The sequence below is a fragment of the Somniosus microcephalus genome, chromosome 23 (assembly GCF_052327205.1).
Source record: "Somniosus microcephalus isolate GS21.2 chromosome 23, FLI_Smic_1.0, whole genome shotgun sequence".
In the NCBI taxonomy this organism is placed as follows: Eukaryota; Metazoa; Chordata; class Chondrichthyes; order Squaliformes; family Somniosidae; genus Somniosus; species Somniosus microcephalus.
In genome coordinates this window covers 29,642,444-29,660,868 of record NC_141009.1, presented here as the reverse complement: position 1 = coordinate 29,660,868, position 18,425 = coordinate 29,642,444, and the positions used below count along the sequence as shown (strand labels likewise).

Here is an 18,425-nt window from a genome sequence, read left to right as displayed (position 1 = left end):
AGTGAAGCTGTTCCATTAGCATTGATATTTCTCTGCTCCTTTAGCTGTATGTGGAATTTTCATTGCAACCGGGACATTCTTTGTCAAAGACATTAAAACTCAAGTTGCACATTTCCTACTTTGATAAAAGAAAATCGCTCAGTCATTTTAAATAAAGCAGAGAAATGTAAAATTTGCAGCAACTGGGGATTCAGACAGACAATGTGGTTAGTCATTTGGAACAAAGAAAAATAAATTACTCGATATACAATATAAAACAATCACAGCCATTAAACTGGAAGCTGTACAACTGCTTGCTAATAGATCTACCTTATGGAACAAGATTAACATGTTTAAGCTTGGCAAAGTAATGCAGCAGTGTACTCCTACAATCAGAGATGGCTTGGTTTCATCCACGGGCCACCAAAACAAACCTTTGAGGAATGAATAGAACTTGGGACAATAAATGGCATGTGTGTTCTTCCTTGCAAAATGCAAACAGCTAACAGTGTGAGAATTCATGCAATTTAAGACTGCCTTGCTAAGCTGTCAAAACTTATAGCAATGATGATATTCTCAACCTTTCAAATATGCTTTACACATTACAGTCAATTGTAGTTGGGGGATTGTGCTTGGGGAAACATTTCTGATTTTGTTCCTTAGATATCAGAAAATAAGAGAACATTCGCCTAAATAACTGCAGCGAATACTCTAAACAAGAATGTTATACAAACACTAAACTGGCTTTTCAGATTTTGCCTTTACATCTGCTGCTAGGGTCTTTATGAATCATCACAACTAATAAAAAGAGACATATTGAATGTATGCAGCCAGAAATAAAGAAATCCAAAATCCTTAGTTACATGGAATGGTTCCATTTGTCATTAGTTTTTGAGTCACACCCAGTCTCATGAAGCTATCTTTACTAATTAACATATGAGCCACCATCATGCTATAGATATCCCATCAGATCATGTTTCTATAATGTACTTTTAGTATTTTAAGTCATTTAGAATACTTGCAACATGCTGGACATACATAGGCAAGACTTACAATATCTATTGTCAGGCAGTCTTAAAGACTTAATCTCTCCCCAACCTCCCCTGCAGTGAGAGGAAGAAGCCAATGATAGCAAAAATAGTTTCAAATTCTTAGTAATACAGATTTGTATTTTCTTTCGCACTAAACTTGTTTAGAAGATCCAAATCTCTGTGGTGCAGTGATAGGGGCAAATAGGAAGTTTGTTTCATACCTCTGCTTCCAATAAGTATTGAGAGTATGACCAGCATCAATTGGTCTCAGATTCTTTCTTCTTTTGGTTTAGTATCTCTTCCTGATGGGTCACTGTAGAGAATTAAAGCCATAAATCTGCAACCACGGCTCAATAATTGATATGCCAACGTGGCATCACCAGGCTGCCTTAATCCCGTTTCTGGGATCTCAAAACATCAATATTACATTCCATTATGATGCTTGACTGGGGAGGAAAATGGGATTCAATTTATATAATGTCCAGCATTGCACTTGGGCAGTATATTGTATGAATTCAGTTTTAACTTAGTATTGTGTAAAGAACCATGATTACAGTGAAAACAAATCAAAAGAAAGGAACATTTCCATTTGTAATTTTGACTGAACATGAACACCATAATTACAAGACAACAGTAATGTTGATAATGAACATTATCTTTTTAACTTTTACAGCCAAAGAGCCTGGGGTCTATTACTATCATTGGGTACACCCTAAACTGAAGGGTAATAGGAGATAGAAGTAATTAGACGTTATTACTTACCTGCGTTATTTCTATATACGCTTGGTCATCAAAATGTACCTACTTAATCAATTTTATATCTGCAAGAATTAGATCTATAATAAAATTATATTATATGCAGTGAACAATAAAGAGGTTAATACCTAAATTAAAATTATATTAAATTTTTTTTGATGTACCAGCAACTATCTCCTCCAGTCACCGCCCTTTAAATAGATTCAGAAAGGTCAATAAACTACCAATACTTCTCTCTTGACAACGAGGGTGAGAAAGAGTTCACACCACTCTACCAAAAAAGAAATAACTGAGTCGGCTTTTATTAATGATTTAAAAATGAGTGAAAAAAGACTTTAAAAAACCTGTAAAATTTAAGAGAAAAATCATTAAAAAAGTTTTTATTTTAAGCATCACTAAAACTCAAGGGACTATATTAAAAAAAAGTCAAGATAAATGACATCCCACAATTATTTACACTGTTCATAGAAATAATGTCCATGGGATTCTCATGTAACTCTTGTATAGTTTTTTTTAATTAAAAGTAAAATTAGAGAATCCATGTTTATTGTTGTTGCTCCAGCCACTCTGATGGTGAAATAATAAAAAAATATTGAAGATTACGAAAGGGGAAAGTGGTGATCATATTAAAAAAATAAACTATGCCTTTGTGTTTCACCCGAGTTAGCCTTTGATGAATGACCTCGGCCTTCAGAGGATGATCAGTGTGTTAACTGTGTCAGTGCAGTGATGTCCTTGCTCCAGATCTAACTAGGAATTAAAGACTGACCTATGCTACAGTATAAAGAACACAGCCGTCACAGCAGTACCTGAAGATGATCCAGGGACAGGTCCCCTTAGGAAAAAAAAACAAATTACAGTCTTTGTTGCTTTTGCTGCCAAAAACCAGGTCCAGGGATGCCTAGACACGAAATCATGTTTAGATGGCACATACAGTATGCAATGGGTACAGATGTCACTGATGCAATCTGCCCACATCTCAAGACCAGATTTTCAGCAAGAAAAATTTGGGGGAAATTTCAATGTTTTTTTCTTCAAACTTGAGAAATAAAAAAAAAATTTCACCTGAAAGAAAGCCGTGAATTTATTGGTAAAAATCAGTAAAAACGGATTTCAATTATCTCTATCTAAGTGGCATCCCAACCAAATGGGTTGCGTGAGAGGCAATCCAGTGAATCAGTCAACCACAGGATTGTGAAGCAAAATACTTGCCTGCCAAATGTTCTATAATACAACCTGTTTTCCACCATAAATTAATAATAAAGCATTTCCCTATAATCAAGCATTACTCTTTAGTCCCCACGAGCACCAAGTTAAAAGTTTAGGTCCTCAATGGAAGACTTACTTCATTGCTTAAAAATTCCTGCCTACAGCAAGTTAATTTAAAATACACTTGTTTTGGTTTCACAGGATACAGTCTTGCTGAACATAAGAAGCATGTGGATTATACAACTGGCAGGCTGGCAACTGATGAAAATTCAATAGCATTGTTACTGGCAATACTCAAGTGTCAGGAGCCAGCAAACATGAACCTGTAATGACAGAGCAGTAAAGCTTGCACTTTACATTATCAAGCATTACTGCATTAATATTTTGTGGCACGAAGATATTATTGCAAGCAACAATGCAATTAATGTTTAATTTTCAGTAGTTCACTAACATTTTATCATACACATCAGAGGATTCTCAGTTTTAGGGAGAGAAGTCAAATTTCCCTATTAAAATGAAACCTTGTATGTAATAAATTGTTAGCAAGATTAAAGGGGCTGTGGCAGCATAGATACAAAATTGGCTGAGACAGAAAGCAGAGTGGCGGTGAACGGTTGTTTTTCAGACTGGAGGGAAGTATACAGTGGTGTCCCCCAGGGGTCGGTATTGGGACCACTGCTCTTTTTGATATATATTAATGACCTGGACTTGGGTATATGGGGCATAATTTCAAAGTCTGCAGATGACACAAAACTCGGAAATGTAGTAAACAGTGAGGAGGATAGTAACAAACTTCAGGAGGACGTAGACAGACTGGTGAAATGGGCAGACACACGGCAAAAGCAATTTAAACGCAGAGATGTGTGAAGTGATGCATTTTGCTGGGAAGAATGAGGAGAGGCAATATAAACTAAATGGTACAATTTTAATGGGGGGTGCAGGAACAGAAAGACCTGGGGGGTATACATACACAAATCTTTGAAGGAAGCAGGACAAGTTGAGAAGCTGTTAAAAAAGCATATGGGATCCTTGGCTTTATAAACAGAGGCATAAAGTACAAAAGCAAAGTTATGCTAAACCTTTAAAAATCACTGGTTAGGCCCCCAGCTGGAGTATTGTGTCCAATTCTGGGCACCACACTTTAGGATGTTACCAGGGTTCCAAGGGTTAGATTAGGAGAGATTACATAAACTAGGCTTGTATTCCCTGGAACATAGAAGGCTATGGGGTTATTTGATTGACGTTTTTAGGATTTTGAAAGAAATTGATCGGGTAGATAGAAACTTTTTCCAATGGTGGTGGAGGTGAGGACAACCTTAAAAATTGGAGCCAGGCAATTCAACAGAGAAGTTAGGAAACCCTTCTTCACGCTAAGGATGGTAGAAGTGTGGAACACACTCCCACAAAAAGCAGATGTTAGCTCAATTTTAAATCCGAGATGGATAGATTTTTGCCAGCCAAGGGTCCTAAGGGATATGGAGCCAAGGCGGATGGGATGAAGTTTGGATACAGATCAGCCATGAACTAATTGAATGGCAGAACAGGCTCAAGGGGCTGAATGGGCTACTCCTGTTCCCATGTCAAAGCCTTAAAGAGGGTGCAGAGGAGATTTACTAGAATGGTATCAAGGATGGACAACTTCAGATAAGTGGAGAGTAGAGAAGCTGGGGAAATTCTTCTTAGAGCAGAGAAGGTCAAGGAGAGATTTAATAGAGGTGTTCAAAATCATGAAGGGTTTTTCTAGAAATAGGGATTAACAGTTTCCAGTGGCAGACGGGATGGTAATCAGAGGACACAGATTTAAGGTCATTGGCAAAAGAACCAGAGGTGAAATAAGGAGAATTTTTTTAAAGCAGGAAGTTATGATGATCTGGAATGCATTGCTTGAAAGATTGGTGGAAGCAGATTCAATAATAAACTTTCAAAGAGGATTGGAGGAAAAATTTCAGATCCATTGGGGAAAGGGCAGGAGAATGGCACTAATTGGATAGCTCTACCAAAGAGCTGGCACAGGCAGGATGGGCCGAATGACCTCCTTCTGTGCTGTATGATTCTATAATGTGTATATTATGCACGTCACCTCTATTTAACAGTAACTGATTTACATGTGCACATATTGTCCAAGAGGTTTAGCAATGGCAAAATATATTCAATCCTTCAGGTTTTATTAGGTAGGAATTTACAGTTTTGGCGAGAATTTTAATGTTTTATTCCCCTTTAAGCCCTTTCCTACTAGTGCATCAAATACTTAACAACCCTTGGACAATTAGAGTTAAGTCAGTCTCGGGCTTTTTGTACACACCTTGGTAAACTGCTATCATTGACTTCCATCCTTACCACAGTCCAATATAGTCACAAGATTTTAAGAGGAAGGTGTCTTTCTCAGGAATAAACTGCAAACAAACTGATTGGTACCTTAATCTTAGGAAGAAAGTGATGTAATCAAGGATGATCTTAAAATAATTCTCAAAGCCTAAAAAAGTGGCAATCATTTCAACAAAAGGCATGCATATACACAAAAGGGACATTGGGATAAAAAATGTTGGTTAACAATTATATAAACACAAGCATCCGAACTTCTGTTAGGCTTGATAATGATGGAAGAATGATGGCCCGTGGGTGAGACGTGTCACTTTTTAAAAAAAAAAAACAGCAGCACTCAACAAGAATTGGGACAATTAAGTAGCGAGTATCCATGGGGACCTTGTTGCTGCTTCAGATTCTTCATTTTGTGCAGTGGGAAAAAGATCCTTAGCAAAGGTGTTTTTGTTTTGTTTTTGTACTACAACTCATTAATTGAAAACTTGTCTACCTAGAAGCAACTAATGCAGAGTTAAGGTGCATCTCAGATAACTATAAAAAAGGCCACAAGAACCAAATATGAGATTATGAAGGCAAGACAGCCTTAAGCCAATTTTAACACACATGCTTCATACCAGGATCTTAGGAAGGACGTAGGTATATTAGCTCATTTGCAGCTTCCATCATTTGTATAATAATCAATTTGGCCTAACTTGAGTGTTGTGTAACAGCTCAAAATTTTTGAAATCTTTTAATACAAACTAACTATAAAATTTGGAGGAGGGAAATCACCATTTCATTACACAAATGATGGCCAGTACAGAGCATATGCACAATACTGGGTTAAGGCTTTACTACATAAAGAGATTTATAAAACAGGCAATACGCTGGCTGGTTCTGAAACAGAAAGTGTTTATTTGTGATCAGAGATCTATTATCTATACATCCTTCACAAATAAGCTTCCATAAAATTCTTCAGAAGCTATGATACTTCAATTAAAATGTTTGTGAGGTTTTTTTTAAAAAGTTTATTACTTTCTACCACAGAAGGCTGGCATAAGTTATATTCGGAAAATGAGGTAACATTTCACAGTACATCTTCAAGTTTTAATGAACTAAGCCTTTTTGTTAAAATCAAAAAGATAGGAAAAATTATTTTACAAATAATTTGCTTCATACAACATTTTCAAAAGAAATTTAATTAAAAAAGCAACTTTTTTCTCCTAATGCTCACTTTTTGTTTTTGCTATTGTGACCAGAATCAGATTGTTATGCTTCTAATACAGTAATTAGCTGAAAAAGGAATAAAGGGGAACAGGATATGTTGGAATTTTCATAACAGGGAACAGAAGCATTCTCTTGCCTGGCAAACCTATAGAGAGAAGAAACGAAAGGACCCCAAATAAGTTTAATGGTCCATTAAATTGACTTAAGAATATAAGGTTCTGTTACCATAGATCTTTCCAGATTAGCCATTCAATTTCAATTTATTTATTTTTCTTATATGTATCACCTTCTTTACATGTATCACCTAATTTTATTGAGCCAGCTGATAAAACATCAGCATTACATTTAATGCTAACCATTACAAACTGTGTAGCTCAACAGTGTGTGGAAACTTCAATTTTGATCCACATCTGTCCCCACATTGTATTTTTATTGAAGTACTGGAAACAACTGTGTAGCTTTGAACATTTCTTTACATACTACTTTTTAAACTAAAACTTGTCCTGATGAACACAAACTTCATTTTACTTGCAAAATAAATTTGTTGGGGAAAAAATTTGGCATAGTGGAAAAACATATCGGAAGGTAGAAACTATGTCAAACAATTACTAAACGGGATAATAAGGGTAGCTGCAATTCTGCCAATTCTATATGAATACTAAACCGAGGCATCTATTTAATTCAGGTATTTTAAAGCAAACAGCACACAAAATAAACCTGTAAACACTAGAGCAGGGTTTTTCATTATATAAATTCACTACACCAATAAAATAGTTTCTCCCCCCCACCCCGCCCCCTCCGAGATAACTTAGATTTTCTCTCTAATAAGTGCCCAAGCCATGTAACAGAGCATTTCAATCTTTTAATGGAATATTATGCCAGATTTGGTGATCAGCAATGATTGAAGCAGGGACCTTTAATGCTGGATCAATTTGAAAAAAAATTGAAGAAAATTATTTCAACTAAATATGTATAAATACGTTCTTTGACATTAGCTGTAGTGTCGGACTTTAATTGTTACACCCCAGTCTCTCTCTCCCGAGCCAAGAGTGTCTTCAGGAAGTTATAATCTTAGATCACTTAAAAAAAAAAAAAAAAAAGTGGTGCTTGGCACATTTGGGCAACAAACCCTCACTACAGATTTACACCAGTTATTCTTCAGGAAACACTTGATTATGCTATCTAATATTTCAGCAAGACTGAATCCAAATCTGATGCCGTCCACAGAAAAATCATTTGCAGTTTATTTGAATAGCAGATCGGGAAACATCTATGGGTTGTTAATTAATGTTATTTGGTTGAATACTAAGTTCTTGTGGCCTCACAGAATTCTACGTAATCTAGACAGATTTCTTATTCTCAATTTTAATCTTCATTAGAAATCACAAAGCAGCAACAGTAGGTGTTTTAACAGCACCAGATGACTGAAGTGCAATTTCCCAACATGCAACAGCTTACAAAGGCATTAAGACACTTTCAACCTACAGCCAAGAAAACAGCCGTGTCAAATATTGTTTTTGCATCACATCCAGACGCTGGAGAAACACAGGGCCTTTATGTGAGAAATGATGACAATGATCTCTTTATAAGGAGATAACATTAATTTGGATCCAATTGAACGCTGTTGCACACTAAACTAACAAAATATGAACTGCAGTGTTCAGGAATGATCTTAGAAACATATCAAGTAAGTCATTTCAGACACATGCCAGCTGTGACTGGAATAGCAAACTTTGGCAGATTTATATTTGGAACTGCTGTCATGATACTCAAACTGCTCACATGTGCAGCCCAACTCAGGCTCCAAATAAATCTTACACTTGCTTGTCACCATTTGCACATAAGACTCATTCAAAGCAACAGCATGGTGCCAGTTTCTGTGATTAAATTGAGCTTATTTTAGAAAGTTATGGAAATCTGTCAGTATTGTGCTAACATTTAGAAATAAATTAAATGTGTATCACTATACAACAAAGGTGTAAGAACAGTCACAGGCTGCTAAAAGCTGAAGTTAATTTATATTCCTTCCCAGTATTAAACATTTACCTGTTACAATAAAGTGTGGTGGAGTCACTAAATTAAATATCCATGAAAGAGTACTTTGAAAAAATTATTAAATTGCAATTCATGTTGGCTTGCTTGGTGTACCTGAATAATACAATTAAAATTAAGTCTTTAAAATTATGATTTACTCAGTGAGAATACCAATGCTGTTATTCACCATGAATATTTTTAATTTGCCAGATTTAATTTAAGTTTAAATTCTTCCCTCATTTTAGCCTCATCCCAGTTAAATCAGATAATAGTTAAGTCGATTTTCAAAATTTGAAAGAAAAATTGAGAAAATTAGCAATAAAGCAACAAGTTTAACAGCTGGGGACAGATTCATTTTGATCACAGACAAAAATGTTAACAAGATGAAACATTTTTCAGTCACACTAGTGACTAAAATTGCCGCCATTTCACTAAGCCCTTCAGCTGTCAAGTGTAGGCAAACTGTCAAAGAGCCAACCATCAGGCAGGCAGAAATATTTTGACATTCCACCTGTCCTATTGCTAATCAATTTAATCTGTGGATTACAATTTTGAAGCCAGCTAGTTGCAATTAGAAGTGGTCACACTGCATTTTGGAGATGTAGTTAGCACAGTTTTAACCCAAGACATCCATGTTCCAAATTCCCTATTAATTTTCTCAGTGATTACAATTTAGACAAATGTGAACTTTGGCATATCATTCAATAACATTAGAATTAAAGATTCAATGCTTTTTTTTATACAAATGCTGTTACTCATCAAGTAATTACGACTAATTTTACATTTGCAACATTAAAATTAATTATGTCTTCTCAAGGCTATTGCAAAGAATAATTGCAGCAGTGAACTAAATGAATGTTACTGCAGTGTACTTGTCAATTTGTCTGGCAGTGCAGTATGCTTTGAATAGAGCATCTAATGGCTGTAAGCACTGGGACTACATTTAATAAAATGTACAATCTGGCATGGAAGGGGACAAGCAATTTTACAAGCAGTCCCTTTACAATCGGGCAAAGCTTAGCAAGAGAGGCTCCAACCATGAGAAGAAGCACAAGGTTATGCTGATTTCTTCTATTGTGTTTTACGTTGTGTCAATCTGACAACTGGACTGGTTTTTGTATGAGCATGTGAATCAAAATGAACTAGTCACTATTTAAAAATAAGACCACCTTGTGTTTTAATTCAATGCAACATTGAACCCTTCAAAGCACACTTGATAAGAACAGATTAAGATAATTGCTGGAAAGAATGCCATAATTTTCTGAGTTCATAATATTATGTTCCATGTTCTTTTTAGTCCACTTTACGGACAAATAAAATTGAAATTCAAAAAAGGGAGCTTTGGAAATTTGAAATACTTTCACTACGTATGTTTGAATTCATACAGAAATCATGAACCGGGAAAGGGGCATTTAGTACTCAAAGGGTTGTCAATGTTCACACACACATATATATTTCTACACAGTGCAGAAATATACATGTTCTAGATTAAGGCACTAAGGAAATGATAGTCATCTTAGAGTCATAATCCATTGTGATGGCATACATACCGTAAGCTGGGGCAGCAGCACTGTATCCATATGGTGCCCCATAACCTAAAGATAAAAATCAAAATTATTTTCTTATTTTACTACTTCTGTTGTATGATGGCAAGAGCACAGCAAAAAAAGTATATAATTTTATTCAATAATCCTTTTTTATGTACTTGGTTTACTTTACTATAAGCATACATGTTCTTGGCATCACAGTTAACAGCATTTACCATTTTTAAAATTAATCTAAGACTACATTAAACTAACCTACTCTAGTTACCAGACCAATCCCAATTTATCAGGTGATTTTTTTTTCTTTAAAAAAAAAAAAATTACACTGGTTTGCTGAGAACAACATCAGAAATGTACAAGCCAGCGTTACAACAAAATCAGTAGTGAAAACTCAAACCTTCAACATTGGGGATGAATGATGCATTTTGGGGATGAATGATGCATTTATAGTCATGGGTTCAGAATGGAATCAGCAACCTTAAGTATTTGATGCACAATATAGCTTGTGGAACTAGTGAGAACATAAATACTTGCAGAATTAAATTATTCTCTTCCTGTCCCTTCCCTACTTATTACTCAAAAGGTACGTACACCATCACCTTCCAATGCCTCGCCAATGCTGTACAACTCAGTGGGGCTGCCCTCGCTTGGTTTCACTCTTACCTATCTGATCACAATCAAGAGCATCTCCAGCAATAGCTTTTCTTCCCACTCTTGCACCATTACCTCTGGAAGCCCTCATGAATCTCTTCCTCATGCTGCCCCTTGACGACATCATCAGCAAACATGGGGTCAGCTCGATCTCTCTCGCCTCTGCCTCTCTGTTGTCAGACTGCCCGTCTGTCTGACATGCAGTGTTGGATGAGCTGCAATTTCCTCCAGTTAGTAAAACATTGGGAAGACCAGTCAATTTCTTCTGTCCCTGCCACAAACTCTGTACCATTGCCACCGATTCCTTTCCCTGCTAATGGCCCAGAAATTCGGGTCTCCACGGGTGAGTACGCACGGGGTACTCACCCGTAAGCCCAATGGAAGTGCCGATTTCATGCAAGCACTGTGCATGCGCGAGAAACCGGAACTTCCGTTTCCTTAAAGGAAAGGGTTCAGAGGTCGAACGCGTGCGCATGGAACTTACTTTGTTTTTTGCAGGTTTCTCTGGGAGGGTAAGTCTCCAGGAGTTACACATGTAAAAAGCAGGCGCAAGGTCTGCTTTTAACAAGGTAAGTGGTGAATTAATTAAAATTAAAACATTTTTTCCACAGGTTAATTATTTTTAAATACTTTAAAGAAAGGTAAGTTTATTTTTAGCCCAGTTAGAAAATGTAATTAATTTTTTCAAAAATTTAAATTATTGTTTAAAATAGTTATTTTATGTAATTTATAGTTATTTTAAAAATGTGATGTTTTAAAAAAAATTTATTGGAGGTTTGAGTGATGTTTTGGGGCTTATAGTATTTATAGGTTTGACAGCTCTTCCTGTCAAACTTATGAATGAAGCATTCCCTGCGAACATTGGCTCTCCATGGCCCACGTGATCCCAGGGGACGCATCGAACTAACTGCGCCCCTGGGATATGCAAGCACTGCGCGCTGGCAGTTGGAGGCAGCCCAGGATCAGAATCCCACGCGGGCCCACAGCTCAACGGCCGGCACGCAAGGTAAGTGCAGGTCGGGGGCTTGCACCCGCGGGAAGCCCCCGACCCGAATTTCTGGGCCATTACCTCAGCCTGAACTAGACAGTTTGCAACCTCAGCATCCTATTTGACCAAACTTAGTCTCCAAACCCTTACCCTCTCCATCACAAAGACCGCCTACTTCCACTTACATTGCCTGCCTCAGCCCATCTGCTGCTCTACTCCAAATCTTTATCACCTCAGACTCGATTATTCTCTTCTGCCGACCTCCCATGCTCCACACTCCTTAAATCTCCCCAACTGTGTAACCTCCTCCAGCCCGACAATCCCTCCACCAAACACTGTTCCTCTGACTGGCCTCATGCATCAACCCCTCACTTTACCCCACCATTGGTGGCGGTGTCTGCAGCTACCGGAGCCCCACGTTCTGAAATACCCTTCCACCGCGCTCTTTTTCTTAAAACCCACCTCTTTGACAAAACTTTTGACCTTCCTTCTTAGTCTCTACATTTAAAAATTATGCCTCTGTGAAGGGCATTAGGACTTTTATTGACATTAAAAGGTACGATATAAATGCAAGCTGTTGTTGCTTGGGGTAGCACCAAAACATGCAAGGCACAAGGACGATCCTTGTTTTGTGCCGAGATAGCTGATCTCAACTAGGAGTTTTTTTTCCATAACAGCAATGGAAGAAACAAAACATATGCATGGCCAGGATTTGCACTCACATCAATGTGCACATGTGGAAACTGCATGAAGAGAGAGTGGGTTTAGCCGTGATGACATCATGGTAACTAGTCTATTGACACTCACTGTCCAGGCTCACTGAGAGAATGGCCAGTTGAGTGAGGTACCGATGGAACTATATTCCAGCAAGAATTACTGCTGTCAGGATAGTATGGGGGAGAAAATTGGAGGGTGTAAAAAATGAAAGAGCGTTACTATTACAGTAGCTCTACAAGGCATCTTAATGTCAAATGTATAACTCAGCAATTGCCCATCTATAAATAATAATAAAGGACGTCTTATAACCAAATGGATAACTATATAAAGTCTTGTTATATTCCCCTGCATTCAATTATTTGAAGTTAGTTGTTAAGACATTTTAAAAGACCTTCTGATAAGAGATTTAGACAACGCATAACTTGTAACATAATTCAGAAGGAACATTCCCATGAACAAAATAATTAGCTACAAATTTGAGTCCAAAATCAAATCTCAATCCAGCTGCTAGAAAGTTGTGTGAAAATGACCCGTGAGAGCCACGTGCCAATTTTCCTTTTCTTCCTTCCCTGTCGAGAAATGCCTGACCTCCAGTTGGTACCTCCCTTGATGGCACAACTGAGGTTACTAACTGAGGTTACTAACTCCCTGTGCAAGGAATCACTGTACATATTAATCCTTGGGACAGCAGTTTGAAGCACCAACACAATACCATCTCTGGAAAAATAAAACATTAAAATTATGTGTCATAGATTGGTTTACAACACTTAACTCTAGGACCCATGTGAATATAAATGTGTAAAAGTAAAACATTATGGCCCATCAGGAAGGGAATGTGCTGCTGCTGAAGTTCTACATTGGGCATATGAACTGAATTAAGTTATGTCCCCTGTCACTGGCAAGAATGAGCCATTGATTTAAAAAAGATATGTCTACATGCAATGAGTCAGCGTTAAACTTGTTGAATGACCAATTATGGGGCCTGTAATTTAATTGAATTTGTAAATTGAAATCATTAATGAATCAGCCATATACTCTTGTAGATAGATGAAAACTGACTCAGTAATGAGAGTTATCAAAGCATTCTCTGCATTTATAGTCACCATTAAAAATAAGCTAGAAAAATTAATTTAAAAATATCAAGAACAGAATGTTGAGGTAATGACTGGGTACTTATTCATCTTGGGCACCTGAATAAAGTAACCTAAAGCCAGGCTAACATTTCAGGGTTTTTTTACAGTAAGAATTTGTAGGTTAAAGGAAGCATTTTTCCTGCAGCTAGGACAAGTGAGGAGTGGAAAGGTTCATGCAACCAGCAGTGAATACATTTGGACTGAGGGTCTGCAAATGTGTGGTACAGACTTGTCTCCAGACACTGGAAGTCAGTTACGTGCCATGCCCATCTATATCTGATACTGTGCTGAGACACCAACAGACTTGAATTAAAATTGTTTGGCATAATATATTTTTGCTGCGATCCAAGATCTATTTTTATCATTCCTAGAGGTATGAATGTATAAAACAAAAAGTTAAGTATTCCATCAACTGAAGATAGAAGAAACAAATAACCACTAAACAGGAAGTATATCCTACAGGGGAAGGGGAATCTACTAAACTAACGTGAGCATTGGTTGTGTTTGGTAATGTTTTTAAAGAGTTAATTTTCAGTGCATAACTAACAATATCTGATAGTAGATGTCACTGATATATTAGTGTATTGGCCAGTATTATCACCTCATATTTATCTTGCCACATGTGCAATGATTTCTTTAATATTTCAAATTATGCTTTTTCAACAGTGGCTTTAAAATATGGTTTGCTCTATATTTATTTTCTCACTAGTAAGCAAAATTAACAATCAGGTATGAAGTTAACACTGCTAGCTTCATGAGATGCACGTGTACCTTATTCTGCGCGGCTGTGCAGAATACAGAGGTGACTTAATTCCTGTGCCTTTCCAGCAATGCTCATAAAATGACAGAATATAGAAACTGGGACTTTTATAAAGTAAACAGTGTTATCTTCAGTAAGTTTCAACTTTGACTACTGCCGTTTTGCAATGTGCCATACCTGGTGTTAGATATCCTGGAGCAGCTGTCACTGCTGCACCGGCAAATGCTCCTCTGCTCAAGGCACCCCTGCCTCTGCCTCTGAGCGACTGGACTGCAGCTGTTGGAGCAGCTATTGGACCCTTAGTCTTTACAACAAGAAAGACATTAAAATCCATGAGTGAACAAAAAATGATTGCTTCACTGAGATTAAATTCAGGCGTTAATTAAAAAAATCAAAGCATCATCGTTTCAGGTTTAGAGGAAGTCAATCCTGTAGTGAGCAAATTAAATTACACATATTCCAGTTGCATGGTTCAGAGCACATCTGCAGTACAAGAAATGTAAGGGAACTTAGGTAGAAAATGATAAAATCCCAGGAAAAAAAGCTACAAACACATGTAACTACACATGACATTTGGATATGTAGATGTCTATGTTGATGCTGATGGGTCTTTAAAAAAAACTGTTTGCATGTTATTTGAGATTAAAAATAATAAAACTGACCTAACTTCCATTGTTAAATACAACAGAGGTAGAAATAAAACCATAGAAACCTTACCGGAGGACCAGTCCTCTTTTTCTTGTTGTTTGCAGCACTGGGGCCAGAAAACAATCTTTCAAGGGCAGCTAAAGCCGCACTGGCCTTTGCTACTTTCTTATTCGGACCTGCTCCCTTGAATTTCTGACCATCTACTTCCACCTATGAAAAAAGAGAATTTTCAAATCAGGTTCTGCACAAACTATTAGATAATTCTTGAAAATTTAAATTACTAAAGGTTCACATATCTCTAACTCATTATGATAAATACATAAATGTAATTACTATCTGTAGGTTGAACTACAATTTCTGCCAAGGATTTGTAATGTATTCAAAGCATCAAAAGAATCAATAGCAATATTTATTCTTGTCCCTAACAGAACTATTGTACTTTAAAACCACTTCAGTCAATACCAAAACCACATTAAGATCTGTTCATTTTCTTAAAACATCATTGTAAGTATGCATACATGTATACACAAATAGTGGGTTTAGAATAATAAATATTGTTTATTGCAGCCACTGAAAGGGAATTTAATGTTAAGAATTTCTGTAAGCATGAAACAGCGGAGATCAAAGTGATTAACTTTCTTAAATGTAAAACTTCTAGAGATTGTTTTTCTACACTAGGTGTTGAGGTTTTTAAAAAAAACTCTAGGTATTTTGGCTTCTATGTTTCAGAATACTCTGGTGGTGAGCCTTAGCTCGTGTCCAGAGAGCGTGTTTTCACTTCCAAGATAACTAGGTAAATTTGTAGCCATGTCCACCGAACAAAGAATCATCATCAGTTTGATTCAGCTACTGGTTTTTATCTCATGCCTTCCTGTGATCTTTCTTTTGATTTAGGCATTAGCTGGAAAAACCAGTGTCTGGTTTTACCTTGTACCTTCATATGATCCTCCTGGTCTTCAGAAGGTTGATTGTCTCTTGCGAGATATCATGCGGAGAAAGCAACCCCTTTGCATGCTGTGATGTGACTCTGTACCATTGCGACAGCAGGAATCTGCACACCCAAAACCTTGTCACTGCATGATGGCAGGGTAGGCAAGTCACATGGTCAGCAGTTTTCATGGACAAGATGAACTCGGAGAATGCATGAGGGGACATGGGGCAAGTTTGGCTTGGTGGAGGGAAAGGGTGGAAGTAGCAGAGGGAGCTGAACAGATGGTCTCAGTATTAGTGATGAAGAAGTCCATGAGCTCCTTGCACTTGTCAGAGGCAAAAGTGAAGAGGGCAGGGCTTTAAGGAGATGGTTGGTAGTGGAGAAAAGTCTGGGGTTATATTTGCTCCCCAGAACCATCCTGGAGTAGTGAGATTCTGGCAGAGGAGGAGGAGGCCTGATAGTGCTTAATATAGTTCAGCTAGATGTGGTGATGGATGGCTAAACAAGTTGTGCACTAGATACACGCAAGTCTGTGCCCCTTGTACTTGTAATAGAGACTATGGGAGATGAGAAGCTTGTGGGATGGCTGTGAGCATAAATCTTTATATGCAGGGAGGATAGGAAGTCAGTTAATTCAGCACAGAGGAAGCAAATGGAGCTCAGATGAATATTAAAATCGAGAATGAGTTGTTGCTCAGTGCAGCGGCTGAGGGAGGATACCTTGATGAGAAATTTGGGGTGGAGCTTCGGGGGTTTGATAAGGATTTTAAAGGAGATAAAGAGGGGTGGAACAAGGGGAGGTATTCAAAGGAAGAGAAAAGTACCAGAGGATTTAATAGAGGTGTTCAAGATTATGATGGGTTTTGATAAAGTAGATGGGGGCAAGTTGCTTCCACTGACAAGAGGGTCAGTAACCAAAGGACACAGATTTAAGATAATTGACAAAAGAATCAGAGGGGAGAAGAGGAGAATTCCACCCCCCCCCCAATAATTCTATGGGGTAGTTTTAATCCCCCAAAAAACGGGTGCATTTGGGTCGGGTGCAAAGGAAAAATTTCAAACAGGAATCTAACGCACCTTGAACCCGCCCACATCCAGTTTTAATGGAGGTGGGATGAGCAACCAATCCGCACTCAGGAGACGGGTCGGTCGTTCAACCCTTTTGAGGCTGTATACCTCCACTTTTACAAAGTTGGTATTTTTTTTTTTACTGCTGTCGTCTGGGTTTCTGAGGGCTCGGGGAACCCAGCAGGTAAAATGAGGCGAGAAGGAGCCGAATCCATAAGGTTAAGTGCCTTTACAGCACTCCGTTTGGGCGAGGAGTGTTTCCTCCTGGCTCAACAAGCTTACCCTGTAAGCACCCCTCAGCGATCACCGACCCCATCTCTCCCCCGCGCGATCCTGACACCCACCCCACCCACAATCTTTCCTCCCCACCATCACTAAACTTATCTGCTCCTCGGCTGTGGCCTTTTTCAAAGCCATCCTCGCCAGACAGGCAGCCAAGCCTGTCAATCAGGCTGGCTTTCGGGCAGGGAACCCAGGAAAAATAACGTCACAGCTGTGGAGTTTTAACTCCACAGCGTTCAGGAAAACCCGCACTTCCAGGTTTTCCCATCATAATAATGCCCCCCACCCCACTCCGGAAACCCGTCCAGTAATTATCAGAGCCTATCTCTCAAAATGTACCAATTACAGAGTTTGCTTTTAAGCACTCGTGCTTGCATACCACCATGAAGTTTTCCACTTCTGACTTGAATCATGCAACTGCAGGAATTTTATGACCAAAAGTACCATTATGCTCTACCTCAATAAAGCTATTTCACTAGAAGCTCATGGAAATGACCTTTTATCCAACTGAATGGGAGAGGGCCGAAGTGTCAGAGCAAGGAAGGAAAGTGACCTGACAAAGTATGCCCGAAATAGCCGTTGCACTTAATGTATTATAAGCAGCGCCTTTGTAATTGACTTCAGTGGAATTGGCACGTGGTTAGCACCATATGCCCGATACAAGTGGCTGCCCATGATAAGCATGAACGATGTAAGTCAGAGTCAGAGTTATACAGCACAGAAAGAGGCCCTTCGGCCCATCGTGTCCGCGTCGACCATCAAGCCCTGTCTATTCTAATCCCATTTTCCAGCACTTGGTCCGTAGCCTTGTATGCTATGGTGTTTCAAGTGCTCATCTAAATGCTTCTTGAATGTTGTGAGGGTTCCTGCCTTTACCACCCTTTCAGGCAGTGAGCTCCAGATTCCAACCACCCTCTGGGTGAAAAGGTTTTTCCTCCAATCTCCTCTAAACCTCCTGCCCCTTACCTTGAAACTATGCCCCCTGGTTATTGACCCCTCTATTAAGGGGGAAAGTTCCTTTCTATCTACCCTATCTATGTCCCTCATAATTTTGTACACCTCAAATCAGGTTCCCTCCTCAGCCTCTTCTTCTCTTAAGGAAAACAACCCCAGCCTGCCCAGTCTCTCTTCATAGCTGAAGCACTCCAGCCCAGGTAACATCCTGG

The 18,425-nt window shown here is 38.3% G+C and overlaps 1 protein-coding gene across 6 annotated transcripts in view; it reads right to left on the bottom strand.

The window, feature by feature from the left end:
* The window catches only part of strbp (spermatid perinuclear RNA binding protein), a 178,107-nt gene that overhangs the window by 24,441 nt on the left and 135,241 nt on the right, over positions 1-18,425 (bottom strand). For 4 of the 6 annotated variants that reach the window (XM_085965686.1, XM_085965693.1, XM_085965690.1 and 1 more), the window contains 3 exons: positions 15,048-15,188; positions 14,508-14,634; positions 10,088-10,132 (listed from right to left, as the gene is read on the bottom strand). In XM_085965686.1, the coding sequence (XP_085821812.1) occupies positions 10,088-10,132; positions 14,508-14,634; positions 15,048-15,188 (313 nt within the window). Of the gene's footprint in view, positions 1-3,540; positions 3,981-6,168; positions 6,649-10,087; positions 10,133-14,507; positions 14,635-15,047; positions 15,189-18,425 lie in introns of those variants that run through there. The other 2 variants (XM_085965692.1, XM_085965691.1) reach the window with 2 other exon arrangements.